Source organism: Neofelis nebulosa, chromosome 12 (genome assembly GCF_028018385.1).
Source record: "Neofelis nebulosa isolate mNeoNeb1 chromosome 12, mNeoNeb1.pri, whole genome shotgun sequence".
NCBI lineage: Eukaryota > Metazoa > Chordata > Mammalia > Carnivora > Felidae > Neofelis > Neofelis nebulosa.
In genome coordinates, this window is record NC_080793.1 from 13539296 (window position 1) to 13559406 (window position 20111).

The 20111-nt window shown below is 44.2% G+C and overlaps 1 protein-coding gene and 1 long non-coding RNA gene across 8 annotated transcripts in view; one reads left to right on the forward strand and one right to left on the reverse strand.

The window, feature by feature from the left end:
- Window positions 1-328: 328 nt before the first annotated feature.
- On the reverse strand, window positions 329-5427 carry LOC131491396 (uncharacterized). 2 transcript variants are annotated; one of them, XR_009251425.1, is made up of 4 exons: window positions 5336-5427; window positions 4762-4873; window positions 4223-4293; window positions 329-1344 (listed from the first exon to the last, which is right to left on the reverse strand). It is a non-coding gene; the product is annotated as an uncharacterized LOC131491396 (long non-coding RNA). The 2 variants fall into 2 exon arrangements; XR_009251424.1 differs by having other exon boundaries at window positions 1834-4293.
- Window positions 5421-20111, forward strand: part of TTLL11 (tubulin tyrosine ligase like 11) — a 238861-nt gene continuing 224170 nt past the window's right edge. For all 6 annotated transcript variants that reach the window (XR_009251423.1, XM_058694269.1, XM_058694270.1 and 3 more), the window contains exon 1: window positions 5421-6119. Coding sequence is in view for 5 of the 6 variants with exons in the window: in XM_058694269.1 (XP_058550252.1) it covers window positions 5421-6119 (699 nt within the window). In the remaining variant the exon portion in view is untranslated. The remainder of the gene's footprint in view (window positions 6120-20111) is intronic.

Sequence of the window (20111 nt, forward strand, 5' to 3'; positions counted from 1 at the left end):
TTAAGGACAAACAGCTCGCTGACCATACAAGGGGTCAGTGGGTGTGGAGGGGGTGCACCAGGCAGAGACAGCAACACTTGCAAAAGCCAAGTGGTGCAAAAGTGTGTCTGCAAATAGAGTCAGGCAGGAACTCTTCAGTTTTACTCAGAAGCTCCCTGCTGTGGGCCTCATCCCGCTTCAGCCTCTGCAAAAACCAGGCCTCAGGTGCCCCCTGGCGGTGGTCTTTGATACTAACAGGACAGAAACTAACAGCTGGAGGACAAGGCCTACATCCCTCTCCCTTGAACTGTTCCTTCCCGTCTCCCCAGAAATGGACTTGTTGCAAAAGTGATAGAACAATCAAAGAATGTTTATTTTATTTAAAAATTATATGTTTTCCAGTTATCAGAACAATGCATGTTCATTGCAGAAAATTTGGAAAATATAGAAAAAAATAAAGAAGAAACGAAGTCCTCCTAATTCCGCCACCCAGGATAAACACTATTACTATATTGGCATACTTGCTTCGTGTTTTTCTCTGCATACAATTTTCACATGGCTGAGGATTAGCGTGTATATATATTTATATACAAATACATAGACATACATATGGGTTCAGTTACGTGTAAACACTTGTTGAGTATTTTTTTTAGCTTTTATTAATTTTTTAAAAATTTTAATTCCAGTATCATGAACATACAGCATTATATTAGTTCCAGGTGTATAATATAGTGATTCAATAATTCTCTACATGACTCTGCGCATCATCATTGTACTTTTTAATCCCTTTCACCTCTTTCCTCCACCCCCCACCCACTACCCCTCTGGTAACCATCTGCTTGTTCTCTATAGTTAAGGGTTTGGTTTTTGGTTTCTCTATTTTTTTTTTCCTTCCTTTCCATATGTTGAGTATTTTTGTGCACAAAGTCCTGGTGTGGGAGTTAGCGTGGGTGTTGGGAGCCGGGTGCCAGTGTCAGACCATGCTGAGCTAGAACCCCTTACTAGCTGCGTGACGTGGGCAAGTGCCTTCTCTGCGTAACAATTTCTTTCTTGATCTGTAAAATGGGATTTCTGATGGGACCTATCCCAGGGCTGCTGTATGTAGATGGCAAGGCATATATAAAATACGCAGCACAGTGCCGGGGGCAGAGAGGGTTTTTCCTGGTAACATATCACCATGGAAAGCTTAGTCTGCCTTTCTGATTCACAGTGGAAACCTCTGGAAGTGGGATGGACTTCTGGGTCTAAGGATATGAAGACCCCGAGGCTGATATAGTTGGTCCAAATGGAGAGGCAAATTCCAACCAAGATCTCGTGCCTCCCGCACCACAGCTGTCCTCATTTGTCTCTGTATTCTTCCAGGCCCTGTGTACGCAGAAGGGTTTTTCAGCATTCTAATTGCAATGCTTGCACCAGTTTGCTTAGTGTTACATCATCAACATTTTCCTAAGCGGCTAAAGCTGTCATTGACAGCACTTGCCATGGTTTGCTTAACGATTTCCTTATTATCGAATATCTGGGTTTACTTTTTCATTCATTCATTCACTCACTTATTCGTTCGTTCGTTCGTTCATTCATTCATTCATTCATTCATTCAAGAAATAGTTCTGCCAGGCACTGAACTAGGCATTGGGAGATAGTGGTCAACAAGAACAGTGAGCACCTTACACTTCAGGCACTTGGACTCTGACCAGCAAGACAGACCACGTCAAATAAACAAACAAGCAAGATCCCCACGGTAAGCGTGGTGAGTGCTGTGAAGGAAAAGGAGAGAACTATGGGGGGGTGGGAGGGGATCTATTTTTTAACACATTTTTATATTTTCTAGAAGTCATCCTAGTCTCTAATTCTAACCTGCTGTTTGCTCCTCAGCAGCTGTAACTGAAGCTTCTCTTTGAGGAGTCCCATTTGGGGTTGGACTTTCCACTAACACAGTTTCTGGAGGAGTCAAAGTTTACCAAGGTGGTCAAAGGCCTGACAATGAGCTCAAATGGGCCTCATTGTCTGTTCTCCCTTCCTCTAAGGCTTGTGTTTCAACCAGTGTGGTCTGCTCCCTGCCCCCCAAAGAGACATGATTATCCCCTTCTTAAGTCTACTTGTACAGTGCCTTTTCCTCACTGTCCCCTCAGTACGGGACCTCCACTAGCCCTGGGAGCCCTTGAACCAATTGGAGAAGGTGTTCCCTTCTAGTGGACAAAGCCTCAATGGCTGGAGCTTGGTGGGCAGAGTACAAGTTGGATTCCTCCAACTTTGAGGCCTCCTGGGCCACCTGCATGACTGCACATTTTAGTCCTGCCCGCAGCCTCTGGAATGACCACCCTACCTACTTTCTTTTCTTTTTTTTTTTAATTTGTTAAAAACAGTTTATTTATTTTGAAAGAGAGAGAGAGTACATGCTCACGTGAGCGGGGGAGGAGCAGAGAGAGAGGGAGAGAGACAGAATCCAAGCAGGCTCCGCGCAGTGCAGAACCTGACATGAGGCTCAAACTCATGAACCATGAGATCACAACGTGAGCCAAAATCGAGTTGGATGCCTAACTGACTAAGTGTGGGGCTCGAGCCCACAACAGTGAGATCACAACCTGAGCTGAAATCAAGAGTTGGATGCTTAACTGACTGAGCCACCCAGGCTCCCCACCCCACCTACTTTCTATCTATCTCATTCTTACACCATCTTGAAGACTCAAAGTTTATATTCCATCTCTTATAGGAAGTCTTATCTAGCCTCCTAATTCACAGTAACTTCTCCATTCCTTGAACTCCTAAACAATTTTTTCACTCCTTGCCTTATTTGGCACTCAATTGTATACTGCCTTGTGATTCTTCTTGTTTTTCTCTCCTGTATTGTTCTTTCATCTGAAGAGATCTGATTTAGACAGAGAAATCAGAGGTATCTCTGTAGATGTATCATTTACACTAAATCTTGAAGGAGAGATAGGCAGAGTTCTAGAGAGTGTTCTAGGCAGAAGGGAGGGCATGCCCAAAGTCCCTTAGGCAGAAGATCTTTGAGATTCAAAGCCAAATGCACACGAATATCTCTGCACGGAATGGCCTTTCCAGATTTGGCAAATGAAGTGGAAAACAACTATTAAATTATGCATTCCAGGGCGCCTGGGTGGCTCACTCAGTTAAGCATCTGACTCTTGATTTCGGCTCAGGTTATGATCTCATGGAGCCTGCCTGGGATTCTCTCTCCCTCCCTCTCTCTTCCACACCCCCCCATCTCAAAAGTAAATAAAATAAAAAAATATTCATTCACACTACTTTCTGAGGACCTCTTTGTTCTAGCCCCTGCAAATGGCATACAGAGATGAATCAGACCAGACATGTTCCTTCCCAGACTAACGGAGGAGGCTAAGATTTCTCTACAGTGTGACAGACAGACCAGGGTAGAGGGTTATCATGTATGTCAGTAGAAGAGTGGAGAGAGTAACTATTTCTTGCTTGTGGGCACTGAAGAAAGCTTATCCAAGATGGAGACATCTGAGTGGGGTCTGATGAAGGGTGACCCATGAGGAGGCCGGTGCAATGGTCCACGCTAAAGGCCTGAATTGGGACAATGACAATAAGGATAGATAAAAGAGAAAAGATGAGAGAGACATTTCAGTGTAAAACGTATAAGACTTGGAGATGGAATGGTTTTAGGAGGCCGGGGAGAGGAATAAGTTAAGTCTCTCCAACTTTCATGCATGAATGACTGAATAAAGGCGGTACCCCTGGATGAGACCAGGGATGCCAGGAGGAGAGACAGGATTTGGTAGAGGGAGTAGGTTGGTGGAGAGAGATTGGGGAGTGTTGAGGCATTCTCCTTGGCACCACGGACAGCTCCAAGGATCTCCAGAAAACTTGACATAGACCAGATCAATGGTGCTTGCCCCTGGCTGCCTTAGAATCAGCAGAGGAGCTAACTTAACATACGTACTTCCAGTCCCACCCAAATGTTCTGCATCAAAGTCTCTGGGGTTGGGGTTCATGAGCCTGCATTCTAAATAAGCACCCCAGATAACTCAGGCACAGGCAGTCACGTAACTACAACACTGAAATAAAGCTATGATCGCCTCCAGAGAGAGAGATGAGAGCGCCCTCTGCTGCTAAAATGACGTTTTGATCTCTTGAATTTATTGCTGGTGTATTTCAAGGCAGTTTATTTATGTGGGGAATCTCTGGGCCAAACCAACCAACCAACCAACCAACCAACCAACCAACCAAGAGACTGGGCAGATGAATAAGGAAGAGCGGCCACCTGTGAGTAGTTATGATACGGTCTTTAGTCTGGGATTCTGGGATGCTGTTCCACCTTCCCAACTGCATTCCCTAAAAAACAAAACAAACAAACAAAAAACAATAAATGTGACTCCCTAAGGTGAGAAGGGAGAATCCTCTCCTTGCATTGGCTTTAAAGATATGTTGCAACCCAAAAGAAATGAAAGCAGGGACTTGAAAAGGGATTTGTGCACCCGTGCTCGTAGCAGCATTATTCTCAATAGCCGACAGGTGGAAGCAATCCAAATGTCCATTTACAGATGAATGGGTAAAGACAATGTGGAAGATACAGGCAGCAAAAACATTATTCCGTCCTAAAAAGAAATGACATTCTGAGATATGCGACAACACGGGTGAACCGTGAAGGCATTACGCTGAGTGAAATAAGCAAGACACACAGGGACAAATATTGTATGATTCCACTCATACGTAATGAGGTCCCTAGAGCAGTCAAATCCATAGAGAAAAAAGCAGAATGCTGGTTGCCAGGAGCTGGGGGGAGGGAGAACGGGGAGTTACGGTTTAAATGAGTACAGAGTTTCAGTCTGAGATGAAAAAGTTCCAGCAATGGTTGTTGGTGATAGTTCTCACGCAACAATGTGAACGCACTCAATGCCATTGAACTGCACACCTAAAAAGGTAAAAACGGTAAATTTTATGTTACGTTTATTTTACCACAATAAAAAGAAAAGTGACATAATAAGAAAAGCAGTGTTATTGCCCTCCAGTTGACTGGGAATGAGTAGGACTTCTCCATCCCATAGGGCGCTCTCCGAGAACAGGGAAAGGTGTCTCCCTTCTCAGTCTGGGGCTCTCCCAGGGCCACCCAGGTGTTTCTTTAAGCGGACAGCTAATCCCCCAGGGCCTGGACTCGTCCCGTCCATCATCAGATAGAGATGATTCCCGATGGTGCAGTTCCCTCCAGCAGGTGAGGTTCTGCCTGCCCCTTCCGACTGGGAGTTATCCCAGCGACTGTGTACGGGGTCGGGGGAGGGGCAAGTGGGCCCCTAGTTTGAGATTCTCGTCTGTCTTCCGCAGCTCCCAGGCTCAGGAGTCCCACAAGTGCCCAACCTCTTAGCACACCCCTTCTCACCTTCTGCTTCTCCAAGTTGTGCTCCGTCGGAAAGCCAGCGCCCTCCCTCCTGCCGGGCTCAGGCGGCTTTCCGCCCTCTTCCAAGATGGCCGCCGCGGTTTCTGTGACAGGCCCGATCACGTGGGCGCCGCCGCCTATGAGGTCGCGGGAGCTCGAGCGGCGATTGTCCCTTCCCGGGCCCCGTCCCGAGGCGGCGACTGCCCTTGTCAACCCAAGCCTGAGCGATCATGGCAACGGGCTCGGGCGGGGAGCGCGTGGCAGCGGCGGCAGCGGCGGCAGTTTGGTCGCGGGCCGGGGCGGCGGAGCGGCGGCGGCGGCGGTGGCACTGGCGCTGGCACCGGCCCTGAGCGCCATGCAGCGGGGCAGCTCCGAGAGGGAGCTGGCGGCCCGGTGGGAGGCGGAGGCGGTGGCCGTGACCAAAGCGCTGGCGGCGGCGGAGCAGGTCCGCGTGGACTCGGGCGCGGCCGGGGAGCCGGAACGCAAGACGCCAGAGGAGCAGCCCAAGGACCCGGCCCCGGCGCAGCCCCGCGCGGCCGAGGAGGGGGACGCCCGCGTCGTCCCGCGGCCGCCGCCCACGCTGCCCCTGGCCAAGCCGCAGGCGGCGCGGGCGCGGGGCCTCTGCCCGCACGGGAAGCCCCGGAGCAAGGGCCGGGGCGACCGACGGAGCTCAGGCCGCGCGGCGGACGAGTACCACTCCCAGCGGCCCGTCACTGTGGACAGCTCCAAGGCCAGGACCTCCCTGGACGCCTTGAAGATCAGCATCCGCCAGCTCAAGTGGAAGGAGGTGAGGCCTGGCCCGGCCGCGTGGGCACGGCGGGAGGGTGGACATTTCGACCTCGGAGCACCCTGCGCGGCCCAGGCCAGGGCTGAGGGCTGAGCTCTTGCCGAGCGCCAGGCTCCAAGTGCTCATCCTTCAAAGCCTAGCCCCAAAGTCGCTTCCTCCAGAAGGCTTTCAGCCCGCTCCAGGTCAAGTTAGCCACAGCTTCTTCCCCTGGCTCCCCTACAGCTCTGGTTTCTACCTATCAGCACTCCCCTGCATTGTAGATCTTAGCCTATTTATGTGTCTGTCTCCTCCACCAGCTTTGAGTCCTCGGGGCCCGGGACTCTTTCTTTCACTTCTTCATTTAAGTTCTGTTTGCTCAGCACTTAACCGTATAGCGGTGAACAGTTTGTACCTTGGAGGCAGACAGACTTAGGTTCTCACCACACCCTGCCACTTAGCTGTGTGACTTTGAGCAAGTCGCTTCACCTCTTAAGCCTATTTCCTTCTCTGTAAAGCGAAGCTAATAAGTGTCTCATAGTTTTGTTAGTATTAGAAGACTCATTGCTTATTGTAGCATAGCATAAGTGTGCAATAAATGGTAACTAATCTTAGCATCGTCTCCTCTCTCTTCCTCCATCACCGTCACCATCACCATCACCACCACCACCATTATCATCAGTGCAGGAACCGTATTTTATATTCTAGGGCTTGGCATGTGGCTATAGCATGTGTCAATGAGCGGTGGCTGAAAAGGTGGATGAAGGAATGGGTTATTCCTCCCTGAGCCCGTTTTAGACCTAGTGGGGGCTGGAATGAAGCACCAAAGACACCCAGGAGTGTCTGTCGCAGTTGGCTGAGTGGATAAAGCCATTTGACTTTATTTTCAGCTTCTAAGGCTTTTTAAACAGGGTTTCGGGAAAATTGGGATTGTGATTAGGGCAGTCAAGTCTAGAGACTTAGATCCAGATGGTCTGCTGGCGTAACAGGAATCTGCAGCAGGTGACGTGAAAGACTCAGGTGCTTAGCTCTGTGCTTTGGCTATGGCAGACATTCAGGAATGGTTTTATGAAGCTGGAACATATGGAGAGATGGCCGCAGAAAGGATTGATGAGGTCAGAGGGTTGATGTCCCAACAGGAAGGAGACGTGTGGTTTGGAGGGAAGACGAGAATCAGGCAGGGCAGACGTCCAGGTAGGGAGGGGTTAGCCATTGGGGAAGTCTGACTCCAGGTGTCAGGGTCCCCAGGCTTGGGGCTTGGGATTCAGAGGAGGACTTCCATGCCTAGGAAACCTGGAGGGAGGCTCCCAGCTCTGGACAGGGTCCCAGGTCTGGGCCAGAACAAGATAAAATCGGAGAACTTGTCAGTGCCATGGTCCTAATAAAGAGAGAATCCAGGGACAGAAACCAGGCCACAGAATCAGGCAAGGCTGAGAATCAGGCAAGGAGAGCTGTGCTCGGCTTAGCGCTGTGGGAGGGAGAGACATGAAGCTGGCTAGATCTTGTGAGATGGAACCAGATGGACTCAGAAACCAGCAGGCACGCATGCCAGGTTCAGGTACTCGGTCCACGGGTGTTTGCTGTGGGTGCTGACTCTGAAAATCAAAGATGCTTAAGATGTAACCCTTGCCCTCAAGGACCTTACAGTTCAGTAGGGAAAAAACACAAAGAAATCATTGCAGTGATTAGAAGGTCTTTGCTGCTGCTTCCTGAAATGCTCTTTTCCCAGGTATTTGCATGTCTTATTGTCACTTTCCATCTCGGAGCAAATGCTTCCTCCTCAGAGAAGCCTTCCCCCACGATCCGTCCCTCCACCAACCGTTGCTCTTCTTTCTTTTATCAAATAGCACAAAACTCTACCTGACACTCTGTTACCTATTCCCTCATTAGAGTGTAAGCCCCATGAGGGCAGGGGCTTTGTTTTATTTATTGCCATATCCTCAGGTGCTTGGCACACAGAAGGTGTTCAATAAATACTTGTTGAATGGATGGATACGCTGTGTGATGAGTGTCTCCCTGTCCCTATGTAAAGGTGTAAGTGCTGTGGGAGAAGAAGAGGGCCATCTCACGAAGGGCTTCCTGGAGGAGAGAGATGTGAGCTGAGTTCTGAGTGCTGAAAGGGAGTAGGAGTTATTTAGGGCCATTGAGTTCGAATCTCTGGTAGAGGGCATAGTATGGGCACAGCAGAGGCACATTTGGGGCTTTGCATGTAGTTCAGTATGGCTGGAGGTGAGTGGGCGGCAGGATGCTGGTGAGGTGAGGCTGGAGAAAGGAGCGGGCGTCAGACCACAGGCCATGCTGTGGGATGTGGACTTGTTTTTTGGAAGGCTGTGTGAGCCACTACAAGATTTTAGGGTTCTTCCATTTATCGACTATGCTCATTTGACCAGTGAGTTAAACCCTTTAAGCCCCTTAGTTTGCCTGTCTTTCAATGGGGGTGGGTTGGGCTAGTTCAGTGGTTCCCAGGCTCTCTGGTGACATCATGTAATGTTAGTCTACATGAGACCCTGGTGCTGGTAAACCCAGTGGAGTGGGCAGTTGCCAGGCATTACCTGTAACTCCCCCCACCGCCCCAACCTCGCCTTCTTCCTCTCGCCCAGAAAGTATATTGGCATATAAGTGGAGATACCCCTTCTGGTATATTTTAAAACAAACTCAGTCACAACAGGACTTTCCTATTAGATGTGTGATTATTAATGTCACTCTTCCCTATGAGTTTGTGAGGTGCTGAGGACAGGAGTGGTGTTTGACTTGTGGTACATCATAGGTATTCCATAAATATTTACCGGATGAATGAATGAAATACTTGCCACAGAGCTCACATTTCGTCTTGACACTCTAGAATGTGGAGTTTGAAAAGTACTGGAGTAGGTAAACTTTAAGTCCCTCCCAGCCTTAATTATGATTTTAGTATTGTTAGTACCTACCATAAAGTTGACTGCATGAAAAGCAGTCACTAACAAAGCGTAGACAGACACAACCTCTCCAGGCCTCAGTTTCCCCATATGTTTCAGGAGTGATGTTGGACAAGATCATCTGTAATGCTCAGCATTGGTGTCTGAGGACCAGGGCTGGGACACAAGGCTTGGTGTCCTTTGTATTTCGTGCAGTGCTGTTGCTGCAGGATTTGAGAGTGCCCGACTGGCTGGGGTGGACGGGGAGCCCAGGTAAGAAATGAGGTCATGAACACCAGCCAGGGTGAAAGCTCAGTGTTTCCTTTGAGAGTGCACAGTGAGGGGCGGCACCGGACAGTCCATTTAGCAGGGCAGCACTGAGCCAGCATGTGAATTCAACGTTTGCTTGGCTACAGGACACAGTCTCCCTTCCCCCTTCATTTTTTTTTTTTTTAATCATACACACATTTAACAACCAGGATAGCGAACGTCAACAGCTATAATGAAGCCTTACATAACTCTTAACCCTGTGCCAAGCACTCTTCCAAGTGCTTTATGTGTCTACAGTGATTTGATTTTCCCAACAACCCAATTAAGTACCTCATTGTCTCCATCTTACAGAAGAGGAAATTGAAGTATACAGAGGTTAGCTTATCCAAGGTCATATGGCTAGTAAGTGGCATTTGCTAGTGGCTAGTAAGCTAGCATTTGAAACAGATTCCGTTTGAAACCAGCCTTCATTCTGGGCTCTTCTCACTGTTTCCTACTGGATCTCTATCTGCAGTCCCTGGGTTGGAGTTACACATACGGATGTGAGTGGGATTCCCTCCTTGCCCTCCAGCAGCTTCTGGCTTGAGAGAAAGACATGCACACAATGGCGGGTCCAGTCTGGGAGTTGAATGGGTAACAGCCATTCCATACAGAATAGGCACAAGGCAGGGAGGATGGATCAGATTTTGTGTGCAGGGTGGGATTTTGTGTGCACGATGCTTAGGGAGCACGTGGGAAAAGTGGGAGAGATGAAGAAGCCAGATCATGGAGGACGTCGGAGGCCAGGCCAGGAAGCTTGAGCTCCTGCCTGAATGTGATCACAGAATCTTGCCATATATAAACTCAGCTCCTCTCGCCCACTCTCTCAGCCCCAGGTGAACCACGCCAACTCTCTGGTGATTCTGTTTTCAGTTGTATCTACTCTGGTCGGGTCTAATCCAACCATGTCCACAATGTTGAATTTGCCTCTCAAAGGAAAATTCACAAATATTGGTCCTGTTAACTTATAGATAAGGCGAAAGTTTATCTTAGAATAGCAAAATCAGGTTTATGGAGTCGCTATTGAAGTTGCCCACATGAAAGAGAGGGATTTTTCCTGGCTCACAGTAGTGCTCAATAAATATTTATGGAATTGTATGGTCCTCTTTCAATTGTGTGAGGCTCTCTCCCCATCCTCTTGTGTATTCTTTTGTAGTTTTGACACCATCATTAAAGAAACCCTAGGGAAAAGACACCAAGGAGAATAGCTGCGCTCCCTGGAGCTGCAGGTTGTGTATACGTGCACAGTGGTGCCATGGACACCAGCTAGCTGACGTGCGCGAGGGCGCTCAGAGATTTGATGGAAGGACCTTTGTTGATAACACCTTGCATACGCCCCTGTCCCAAGATCTATTACAGTGTGAGTCCTTTGTTTCAGAGACTCCAAATCATGTGTTATTTTCTGAAATTTATCCAGCCTTTCTGCAGCATGTGTATACTTATTATGTTGTCCTGTTTATAAGGTATAATATCAATTACTGTTTATTAAATATCTGTTATATGCTAGGCATCATACTATGCACTTTATGTTCACTAAAAATGAGACATTTACTATGGATTATTTTATTTAATCTTAACAGCAACCCTCTGAAGTAGATCCTATTATCATTCCCAAATTACAGATGAGGAAACTGAGGCTCGGGGAGAGTTTCATGTAGGGCTAGCCCAAGGCCACACGGGTAACAAGTGGCAAAGCCATCCAGGGCCTGTGCTCATAGCCAGTGTACAATCCTATACTGTCTTCTTTGCTAATCGTTTGCTAAAATACACCCCACTAGTATTTATTCTATTATTGGTAGTCCCAGATACTGAGTGAAGAAATTGAGGCGGGCACAGTAAGTAAGAGGGAGAGCCAGAGTTCATATAGTAGTCTGTCTTGTTCCAAAGCACACTTGCCGATGTGTTTTATAATTCTCCACTTCTTAACGCTCCCATTTGTCTGACTCATAACTCTCAAATGACAGCGGAGTTGCTCAGAACCAGGAGGGTGCTATTGCAAATAGGACTTAAAATAAAACACACTGAAATATATCCTACCTGGCAGGGGGAACATTTGGTGCCTGTACCTTCCAAATCCTATCTTGCTGCTGCCCACAGAGAAGAAGCTATTTGGGTGCCATTTGACTAGCTGAGTTGCTTTGCTCCTCTATGGATGTGATCCCGCTGTATGAATTGCTGTATCTCATTCCTTCTGGAAGGTGCAGTGTAAAATGAAAAATTATATAGTTTAATCTTACCTCCCTTTCCTGTTTCAATGATAGTCCTTGCAATTTATGTTCCATTTTTAAAAAACAGCATGGTATTTAAGAACGGTTTATATCCTTTTCCATCAAATGCTCTCCTTTCAACAGACATGTCATTATAATGCCTAGTCCACCAGAATTTTCCCTTCGCCAGTTGAACTTGTCCTTCCATAAAAATCACAATTCACTACCACTGTTGTTTGAACAACATGGTATATGTAATAGCTTCATGAAGCCACACTAACACCTTCAATAGTCCTTTAAAAGACAACAAATTCCAGGGGCTCACATTCAAGTTCTATAGCTAGTACAAATTAAAATTTTGGTTTTTGTGGTCAATAATTGTCAGAACTGTTTCCCGGGTTATGTAAGCATACTCTCTATTGTAAATAGCCTCAGTTTTGGTAGCATTCTGGATTCTGGTTTTGAGCCAGCGGAAGTTGAATGCAAAAATCCAATAATTCTCTTTTTCTTTTAAATCTATTCTTTGACAAGGACATGTTGTAATAGTAACTGCCTGCTCTTTAAGTGCCTTTTTCTCTAGAAGGGAAGTGTTGTGTCCTGGAGCTAGCTAGCATGGACTTTGGATTCAGACAGTTAAGTGAAAATCCTCGCTACTAATGACTTGTGTGACCAACCATGTACTAAATATAGAATCTGAGCCTCAATCTCTTGAACTGTAACGACGGGCAAGTGATACTTACCGTGCAGAATTTTTGTGACATTAAATAAGGGAATGTATGTAAATTGCCTTAACCCAATGTTTGATACACTTGTCAATATTGAGTAAATGTTATTTTATATTTTTCATCCTTTGAGCAATTGCAGATGTGGGTTATTTGATCTACTTAAAAAAATTTTTTTTAAATGTTTATTCATTTTTGAGAGATGGAGAGAGACAGAGTCTGAGTGGGGGAGGGGCAGAAAGAGAGGGGGACAAAGAATCTGAAGCAGGCTCCAGGCTCTGAGCTGTCAGCACAGAGCCTGATGCGGGGCTTGAACTCAGGGACAGCGAGATCATGACCTGAGCCGAAGTTGGATGCTTAACCAACTGAGGCACCCAGGTGCCCCTGATCTATTTAAAAAAAAAAGAAAAAAAAAAACGATTACAGAATTTAATCTGCATATATAAGGTTACAGCTTAACCAGAACATATATGACCAGCTTATTTGAATCATGTTATAAATATTTTGAGACCTGCTCTGTGACAGACTATATTTGGGGTCTTGGGATACAGCAAATAGTGAAAACATACAAAGCTCTTGGGGGATAAGGGACAGTTACATTTTTTAATATATACATTTTGTTTTTTAACTTATTCATTTTGAGAGAGAGAGAGAGAGGAATCCCAAGCAGGCTCCATGTGGTCAGTGCAGAGCCTGATCTTACAAACCATATGATCATCACCTGAGCCGAATCAAGAGTTGGACACTTAACCGACTGAGCCATGCAGGTGCCCCAAAGTTACATTTTAAATGAACATCAAGGTGATATAGTTTAGGTTTAAAATTTTTAAAATAACATGGACTTAAAGTTCTGTTAAAAAATTTTTTTTATGTTTATTCATTTCTGAAACAGAGAAAGACAGAGCACAAGCAGGGGTGGGGCGGAGAGAGAGGGGGACACAGAATCCGAAGCAGGCTCCAGGCTCCGAGCTGTCAGCACAGAGCCCGACGCGGGGCTCAAACTCACGAACGGTGAGCCCATGACCTGAGCCAAAGCCAGATGCTCAACCGACTGAGCCACCCAGGTGCCCCTTAAAGTTCTGTTTAAATCAGTTATACTTTTAGGGTTTTGTGAATTTAATTGAAAAATTTAAAGCCTCTATTCTGAACCTGGCACCTACCTCATACTTTGGTGTATTAATTATTATACATCACCACAGGAAGCTTATTTTAGCTATTTGAGTTCACACGGAGAACTGAGATCCTGTATGTAAATATACCCATTAGCTGTGTGGAAGTGATGTGGATTTTCTGGGCTGATTTCTTTACCCTTTACTATCATTCCTATTCTTTACTGTCATTCCTATAGTCCTCCCCATGGACTCTGGAAAGACTATAGCCAGACAGGGGTTTGAACCTTGGCTCTGTGACCCTGGACAACTTGCTTTACCTCTCTGAGCCCAAGATTCCTCATCTCTAAGAATGAGCATAAAATACTTGGTAGGGTTGTTATGAGGATTAAATCAGAAAATCTTTAAAGTGCCAGTGTTTACACTAGGAATACTGTTTGCCTTTCTCTCCAATGAATTTCCATGACATCTTAATTACATTTTATAACAGAAACTTGGTGGTGTGAATAGGCAAATAACCTTGTTGTCCTTTAATTAGTTTTGAGCTCCTCCCTTCCTTGTGGCTGCTCCACTGCAGCCAAGTTATGTCCCTGAGATCCCTCTGCACGGATTCTTTTTTTGCTGGAGAGAACAATAACCATGTTTCTCTATTCCAGATGGGCTAACATCTCTCCTTTCACGTCACGTCAAGTCGTGCCTTGCTGTAACAGCTGCCTTGGCTGCCATTTGTGTGCATGTTTGTTTCCCTGGATGCGTTTGAACCATTATCTAGTAATTTTTATAAATGCCTTTGTAAGTCCTAGCAGGCAGTTCTGACGACCCTTTCTCTATCCCCATCTGCTTCTGTGTCATCATAAAACCTCATCCTTAATGGAGCTGGTAGAATAGGGCAGCATTTCTCCCGTGCCTGTCATCCCTATTCAGTAGAATATTACTTTTCTGAGAAGTCCTTCTGTCGATCTGCCTAGAACTCTTATGAAGGACAGTTTTCCTGTTTCGTTCCTTATGCTCATAGGGAGGTTTTATTTCTCTTTGTGTCAGAACTGTGGTTTACTGGAATCTGAAAAAGCAACAATGGTAAATGTTCTGGACATCTTAGATTATTTACAAATATATTTGCTCAATTTTCTAGAGCAATATGTACTTATAGAAATGTATACAGTTCCCAAGTGTATAAAATAAAACCTCCAACCCCCCACTCCGCACCCCATCCCCCTTCTAACTCTTTAAGAGGCAACGCCATGGTTATAGTTTGGTTTGCATCTTTCCAGATTTTTTTCTTATTCCCTCGTGTGTCAGGACAAGTAAATTGTACTGTAGTAACAAGCAACCACAAAATATCAGTGGCTTAATAACAACAAAAGTTCATTTCTTGCTCATACTCAGGGATTCAATGCGGGTTGGGAGGGAGGGAGAGTTGGTGGGAAGGAAGGGATGGGCTGTCATCATTTTGGTTATTCAGAGACCCATGCTTCTAGCTCAATACCTCCCTCATTGAGTCCCTGAGGGGAAGGGAATGTGCAAATTGTGCACTGCCTTTTAAGACTTCTACCCAGAAGTGACCGCGTTTACATTTCATTCACAAAGCATTACATGGCATGGCTAACTTCACAGGGCTTGGGATGTGCGGTCCTACCATGAGGGTATGAAGAGGATAATCATATATATATATATATATGTATACATATATATATATATATGTATACATATATATATATGTATACATATATATATATGTATACATATATATATATGTATACATATATATATATATGTATACATATATATATATGTATACATATATATATATGTATACATATATATATATGTATACATATATATATATATGTATACATATATATATATATATTGGCAATTTCTGTTTTATTTTAAATGCTATAGTTACACAATATGTATAGTATTTGGCAACTGCTTTTTTTTTTTTTTTTTTAGCATGGCTATCTTTCTCTGTTAGCAAGCATAGGTTCATTTCATGTTAATAATAATCTAATGGTCGACTGGATGTACCACCATAAAATTTATTGTTGGATATTGTTTCCACATTTTTTCTTGCAATTACAAAGAAAGGCACAATACACATCACTGTTCAGACGTTAAGCGTTCATTTGTACAAATACTTCTGTAGGATAAATTCCTAGGACTTGGTGGGTCAAAGGGTAGATGCACATTGTATTTGGATGGTTACCATCAAATTGCCACCAGCAGTGTTTGAGGGTGTCCCTCTTCTCATCTCCTCTCCAATGCTGCCTTCTATTTATCTTCTAAGTCTTTGCCGAACTGACAGGTAAAACATATGTTCTTTTGACTCACATTTCTATGCTTGTCAATGAGGCTGGACTTTTTGTATGTTTCCTAGTCATTTGTCCTCCCTCGTCTGTGAAATGCCTAAATGTATTCTTAAGTGTTCATTTATCTTTGGGGTTGTTTATGTTTATATTTTGCTTATGTTTATGTTTTTCCTATTTGTTTATGAATATCATGGATCGTCACTTTTTGTCTCCTATGTGTTGTAAGCCTTTCCCCTGTTGATTATTTAAACATCTAATAGATAATCATTTGCCTTGCATAATCTACCTTATGATAATTAAAATGTTTCCTTCCTATTCACTAAAAACAGTCCTTAATTTATTATTGACTTGTTAGCTTATGAAGGCAAAACATAGACAACTTTATCTTCAGGTGCTATGAAACTTCTAGGGGCGCCTGGGTGGCTCAGTCAGTTAAGCGTCCCACTTTGGCTCAGGTCATGGGCTCACGATTCGTGGGTTCAAGTCCTGCATCAGGCTCTGTCTCTCTCTGTCTCTTAAAAACGAATAAATGTTAAAAAAAATTAAAAAAAAAAAACAACCTTCTGGTGAGTTAACAGGCTGTGTGGAGAACTTTAGGGTCTTACATTTCAATGGAGCTAGATGTTTTTTGTGGAACTTTTACATACATTTATCTAAGCTGACTTTTACTTTATGCAGTGAGTGTGGTAGGTAGACTTCATTGCTTCTGTTTGATAGATGGCAGTATTGTATGGCGTTAGATTTGGGTTTGAATCCCCACCACTTATTAGTTCTGACACATGGGGCATCAGACTTGTCTCTTAGGGTAGTTGTCCCATTTTAATAATGTGTGTTTAATGACATATATAACCTGCATGCTAGAGCCATTGCCCAATGAGGATTGGTTGCGTGTCAGCTGTCTCACCCTTCAGAGGTGTTAAGTGACATACAGCTTAGAACTAGACTCCAGGTCTCCTGGTTCTCAGGCTGGGTCTTGTTCCCATGGCCACACTGCCCATCTAAATAGAATATGGGGGCACCTGTGTGGCTCAGTCAGTTAAGCGTCTGACTTCAGCTCCAGTCATGATCTCATGGTTTGTGAGTTAGAGCCCACATCAGGCTCTGTGCTGATGGCTCAGAGCCTGGAGCCTACTTCAGATTCTGTGTCTCCCTCTCTCTCTCTGGCCCCTCCCCGACTTGTGCGTGAACTCTATGTCTCTCCCAAAAATAAGTAAATAAACATTTAAATAAAATCAATATATAAAGTATGATTTCGTGGCCCCCTAGAAATAAAGAAGACCATTGGAAATTACTTAATTACTTCAGTCATACTGTACAGGCCTGGGCTTTGAGCCTGACTGTTAGTTTTATTTAAAACACAGTTTTAAAAACATTAAAATTTTGTGGCACAAAACAGACACATAGACCAATGGAATAGAATAGAAACCCCAGAACTAGACCCACAAACGTATGGCCAACTAATCTTTGACAAAGCAGGAAAGAATATTCAATGGAAAAAAGACAGTCTGTTTAACAAATGGTGGTGGGAGAACTGGACAACAACATGCAGAAGATTGAAACTAGACCACTTTCTCACACCATTCACAAAAATAAACTCAAAATGGATAAAGGACCTGAATGTGAGACAGGAAATCATCAAAACCCTAGAGGAGAAAGCAGGAAAAGACCTCTCTGACCTCAGCTGTAGCAATTTCTTACTTGACACATCCCCAAAGGCAAGGGAATTAAAAGCAAAAATGAACTACTGGGACCTTATGAAGATAAAAAGCTTCTGCACAGCAAAGGAAACAACCAACAAAACTAAAAGGCAACCAACAGAATGGGAAAAGATATTTGCAAAGGGATACTAGCCCTTTGTCCGATATGTCATTTGCAAATATCTTTTTTTTTTTTGCAAATAGTATATATAGAGAGTATAAAGAGCTCACCAAACTCCACACCCAAAAAACAAATAACCCAGTGAAGAAATGGGCAGAAAACACGAATAGACACTTCTCTAAAGAAGACATCCGGATGGCCAACAGGCACATGAAAAGATGCTCAACGTCGTTCCTCATCAGGGAAATACAAATCAAAACCACACTCAGATATCACCTCATGCCAGTCAGAGTGGCCAAAATGAACAAATCAGGAGACTATAGATGCTGGAGAGGATGTGGAGAAACGGGAACCCTCTTGCACTGTTGGTGGGAATGCAAACTGGTGCAGCCACTGTGGAAAACAGTGTGGAGGTTCTTCAAAAAATTAAAAATAGAACTACCCTATGACCCAGCAATAGCACTGCTAGGAATTTACCCAAGGGATACAGGAGTACTGATGCATAGGGGCACTTGTACCCCAAAGTTTATAGCAGCACTCTCAACAATAGCCAAATTATGGAAAGAACCTAAATGTCCATCCACTGATGAATGGATAAAAAAAATTGTGGTTTATATACACAATGGAGTACTACGTGGCAATGAGAAAGAATGAAATCTGGCCCTTTGTAGCAACATGGATGGAACTGGAGAGTGTGATGCTAAGTGAAATAAGCCATACAGAGAAAGACAGATACCATATGGTTTCACTCTTATGTGGATCCTGAGAAACTTAACAGAAACCCATGGGGGAGGGGAAGGAAAAAAAAAAAGAGGGTAGAGTGGGAGAGAGCCAAAGCGTAAGAGACTCTTAAAAACTGAGAACAAACTGAGGGTTGATGGGGGGTGGGAGGGAGGGGAGGGTGGGTGATGGGTATTGAGGAGGGCACCTTTTGGGATGAGCACTTGGGGTTGTATGGAAACCAATTTGACAATAAACTTCATATATTGAAAAAAACCATTAAAATTTTGGAAAAAAATAGAAAAAGTTTATAATCAACCATGGAGATGCAATGACTATTTTTGTTTTGAAGCATTTCATTCCAGCATCTCTTCAGCATAAATTTAGCTGATGTGGGGCGCCTGGGTGGCTCAGTCAGTTGAGCATCCAACTCTTGATTCCGGCTCATGTCATGATCCCAGGGTTGTGGGATAGAGCTCTTCATTGGGCTCTGTGCTGTGTGTGGAGTCTGCTTAAGATTCTCTCTGTCTTGGGGCGCCTGGGTGGCTCAGTCGGTTAAGCAGCCGACTTCGGCTCAGGTCATGATCTCGCGGCCCGTGAGTTCGAGCCCCGCGTCAGGCTCTGTGCTGACCGCTCAGAGCCTGGAGCCTGTTTCAGATTCTGTGTCTCCCTCTCTCTCTCTGACCCTCCCCCGTTCATGCTCTGTCTCTCTCTGTCTCAAAAATAAATAAACGTTAAAAAAAAAAAATTAAAAAAAAAAAAGATTCTCTCTGTCTCTCCCTCTGCCGCTCTCCCCTGCTTGCACTCTCGTTCTCTCTCTAAAAACAAACAAACAAACCAACAAACCACACACACACATGCAAAATACTTCGGCTGATAAGGATTAATGTCAGTGTTTTACAAAGCTGATATAATTTTATTTTGTTAACATTAATGCCCATGTTATAATTTAGATGTTTTCCTGTGCTATATACAAACTTTTCAGAAATGTCATCTTAATTGTCAAAAAAAAAATCTCATTCAGGAAGTTTATTTATTTATTTATTTATTTATTTACTTTCATGTTATTCAATGTTTAGATTGATTCCTCTGTGAAAAAATTTCCTGGAGTTCTTTCCCTCCACATTTTATATTATTTTCTTAAAATAAACTTTGCAGAAATAAAACATTTGGGTTAAGGGGCATGTGTATTTTCAGGCTTCTGGAATGTATTGCTAAATTGCTTTCCAAGAATTGTAGCAGTTTTTTTGCAGCAGCATATAAGAGTTCTTACAAGTACTTACTTTTGAAGGATGTAATGACAGGTATTGGGGAAGAGAGTGAACCAGATGAATCTTTCCCCTGTCTTCACTACTTCTAGTTCTAGTTCAGTCCTAGTTGAAAGCAGGGCATTTTGATATGGCTATTTTTGTGTAGTCATTACATCTAAATTGAAATAGTCACATAAAAATTTAAAGCCACTCTAAAATTTTCTGTTTTTAAATATTTATTTATTTTTGGGAGAGCACAAGTTGGGGAGGGGCAGAGAGAGAAAGATAAAGGATCCCAAGCAGACTCTGCCCTGAGAGGCTGACAGCTGTGAGGCTGATGCGGGGCTCGAACTCATGAACTGTGAGATCATGACCTGAGCCGAAGTTGGACACTCAGCTGACTAAGCCATCCAGGTGCCTGCCACTTTTAAATTTTCAAATAACGTATTGAGTAGACATGCCTGACCTTCTGTCTACCCTTGACCATCTCCCCACGTCTAGCTCTTTACTCCATTCCTGGATCTTCTTCCCACGGGGTAAGGCTTAATTAAGCATTCCATGTAGAGTTGGGTAATGAAACTCCTGGAAACTCCCAATAGGTTATTTCTTTATTTTTTAGGTTTTGTCAAAATATCTCTGGTATTAAAAAAGAAAGGACACATTAAGGGCTGTATTAAA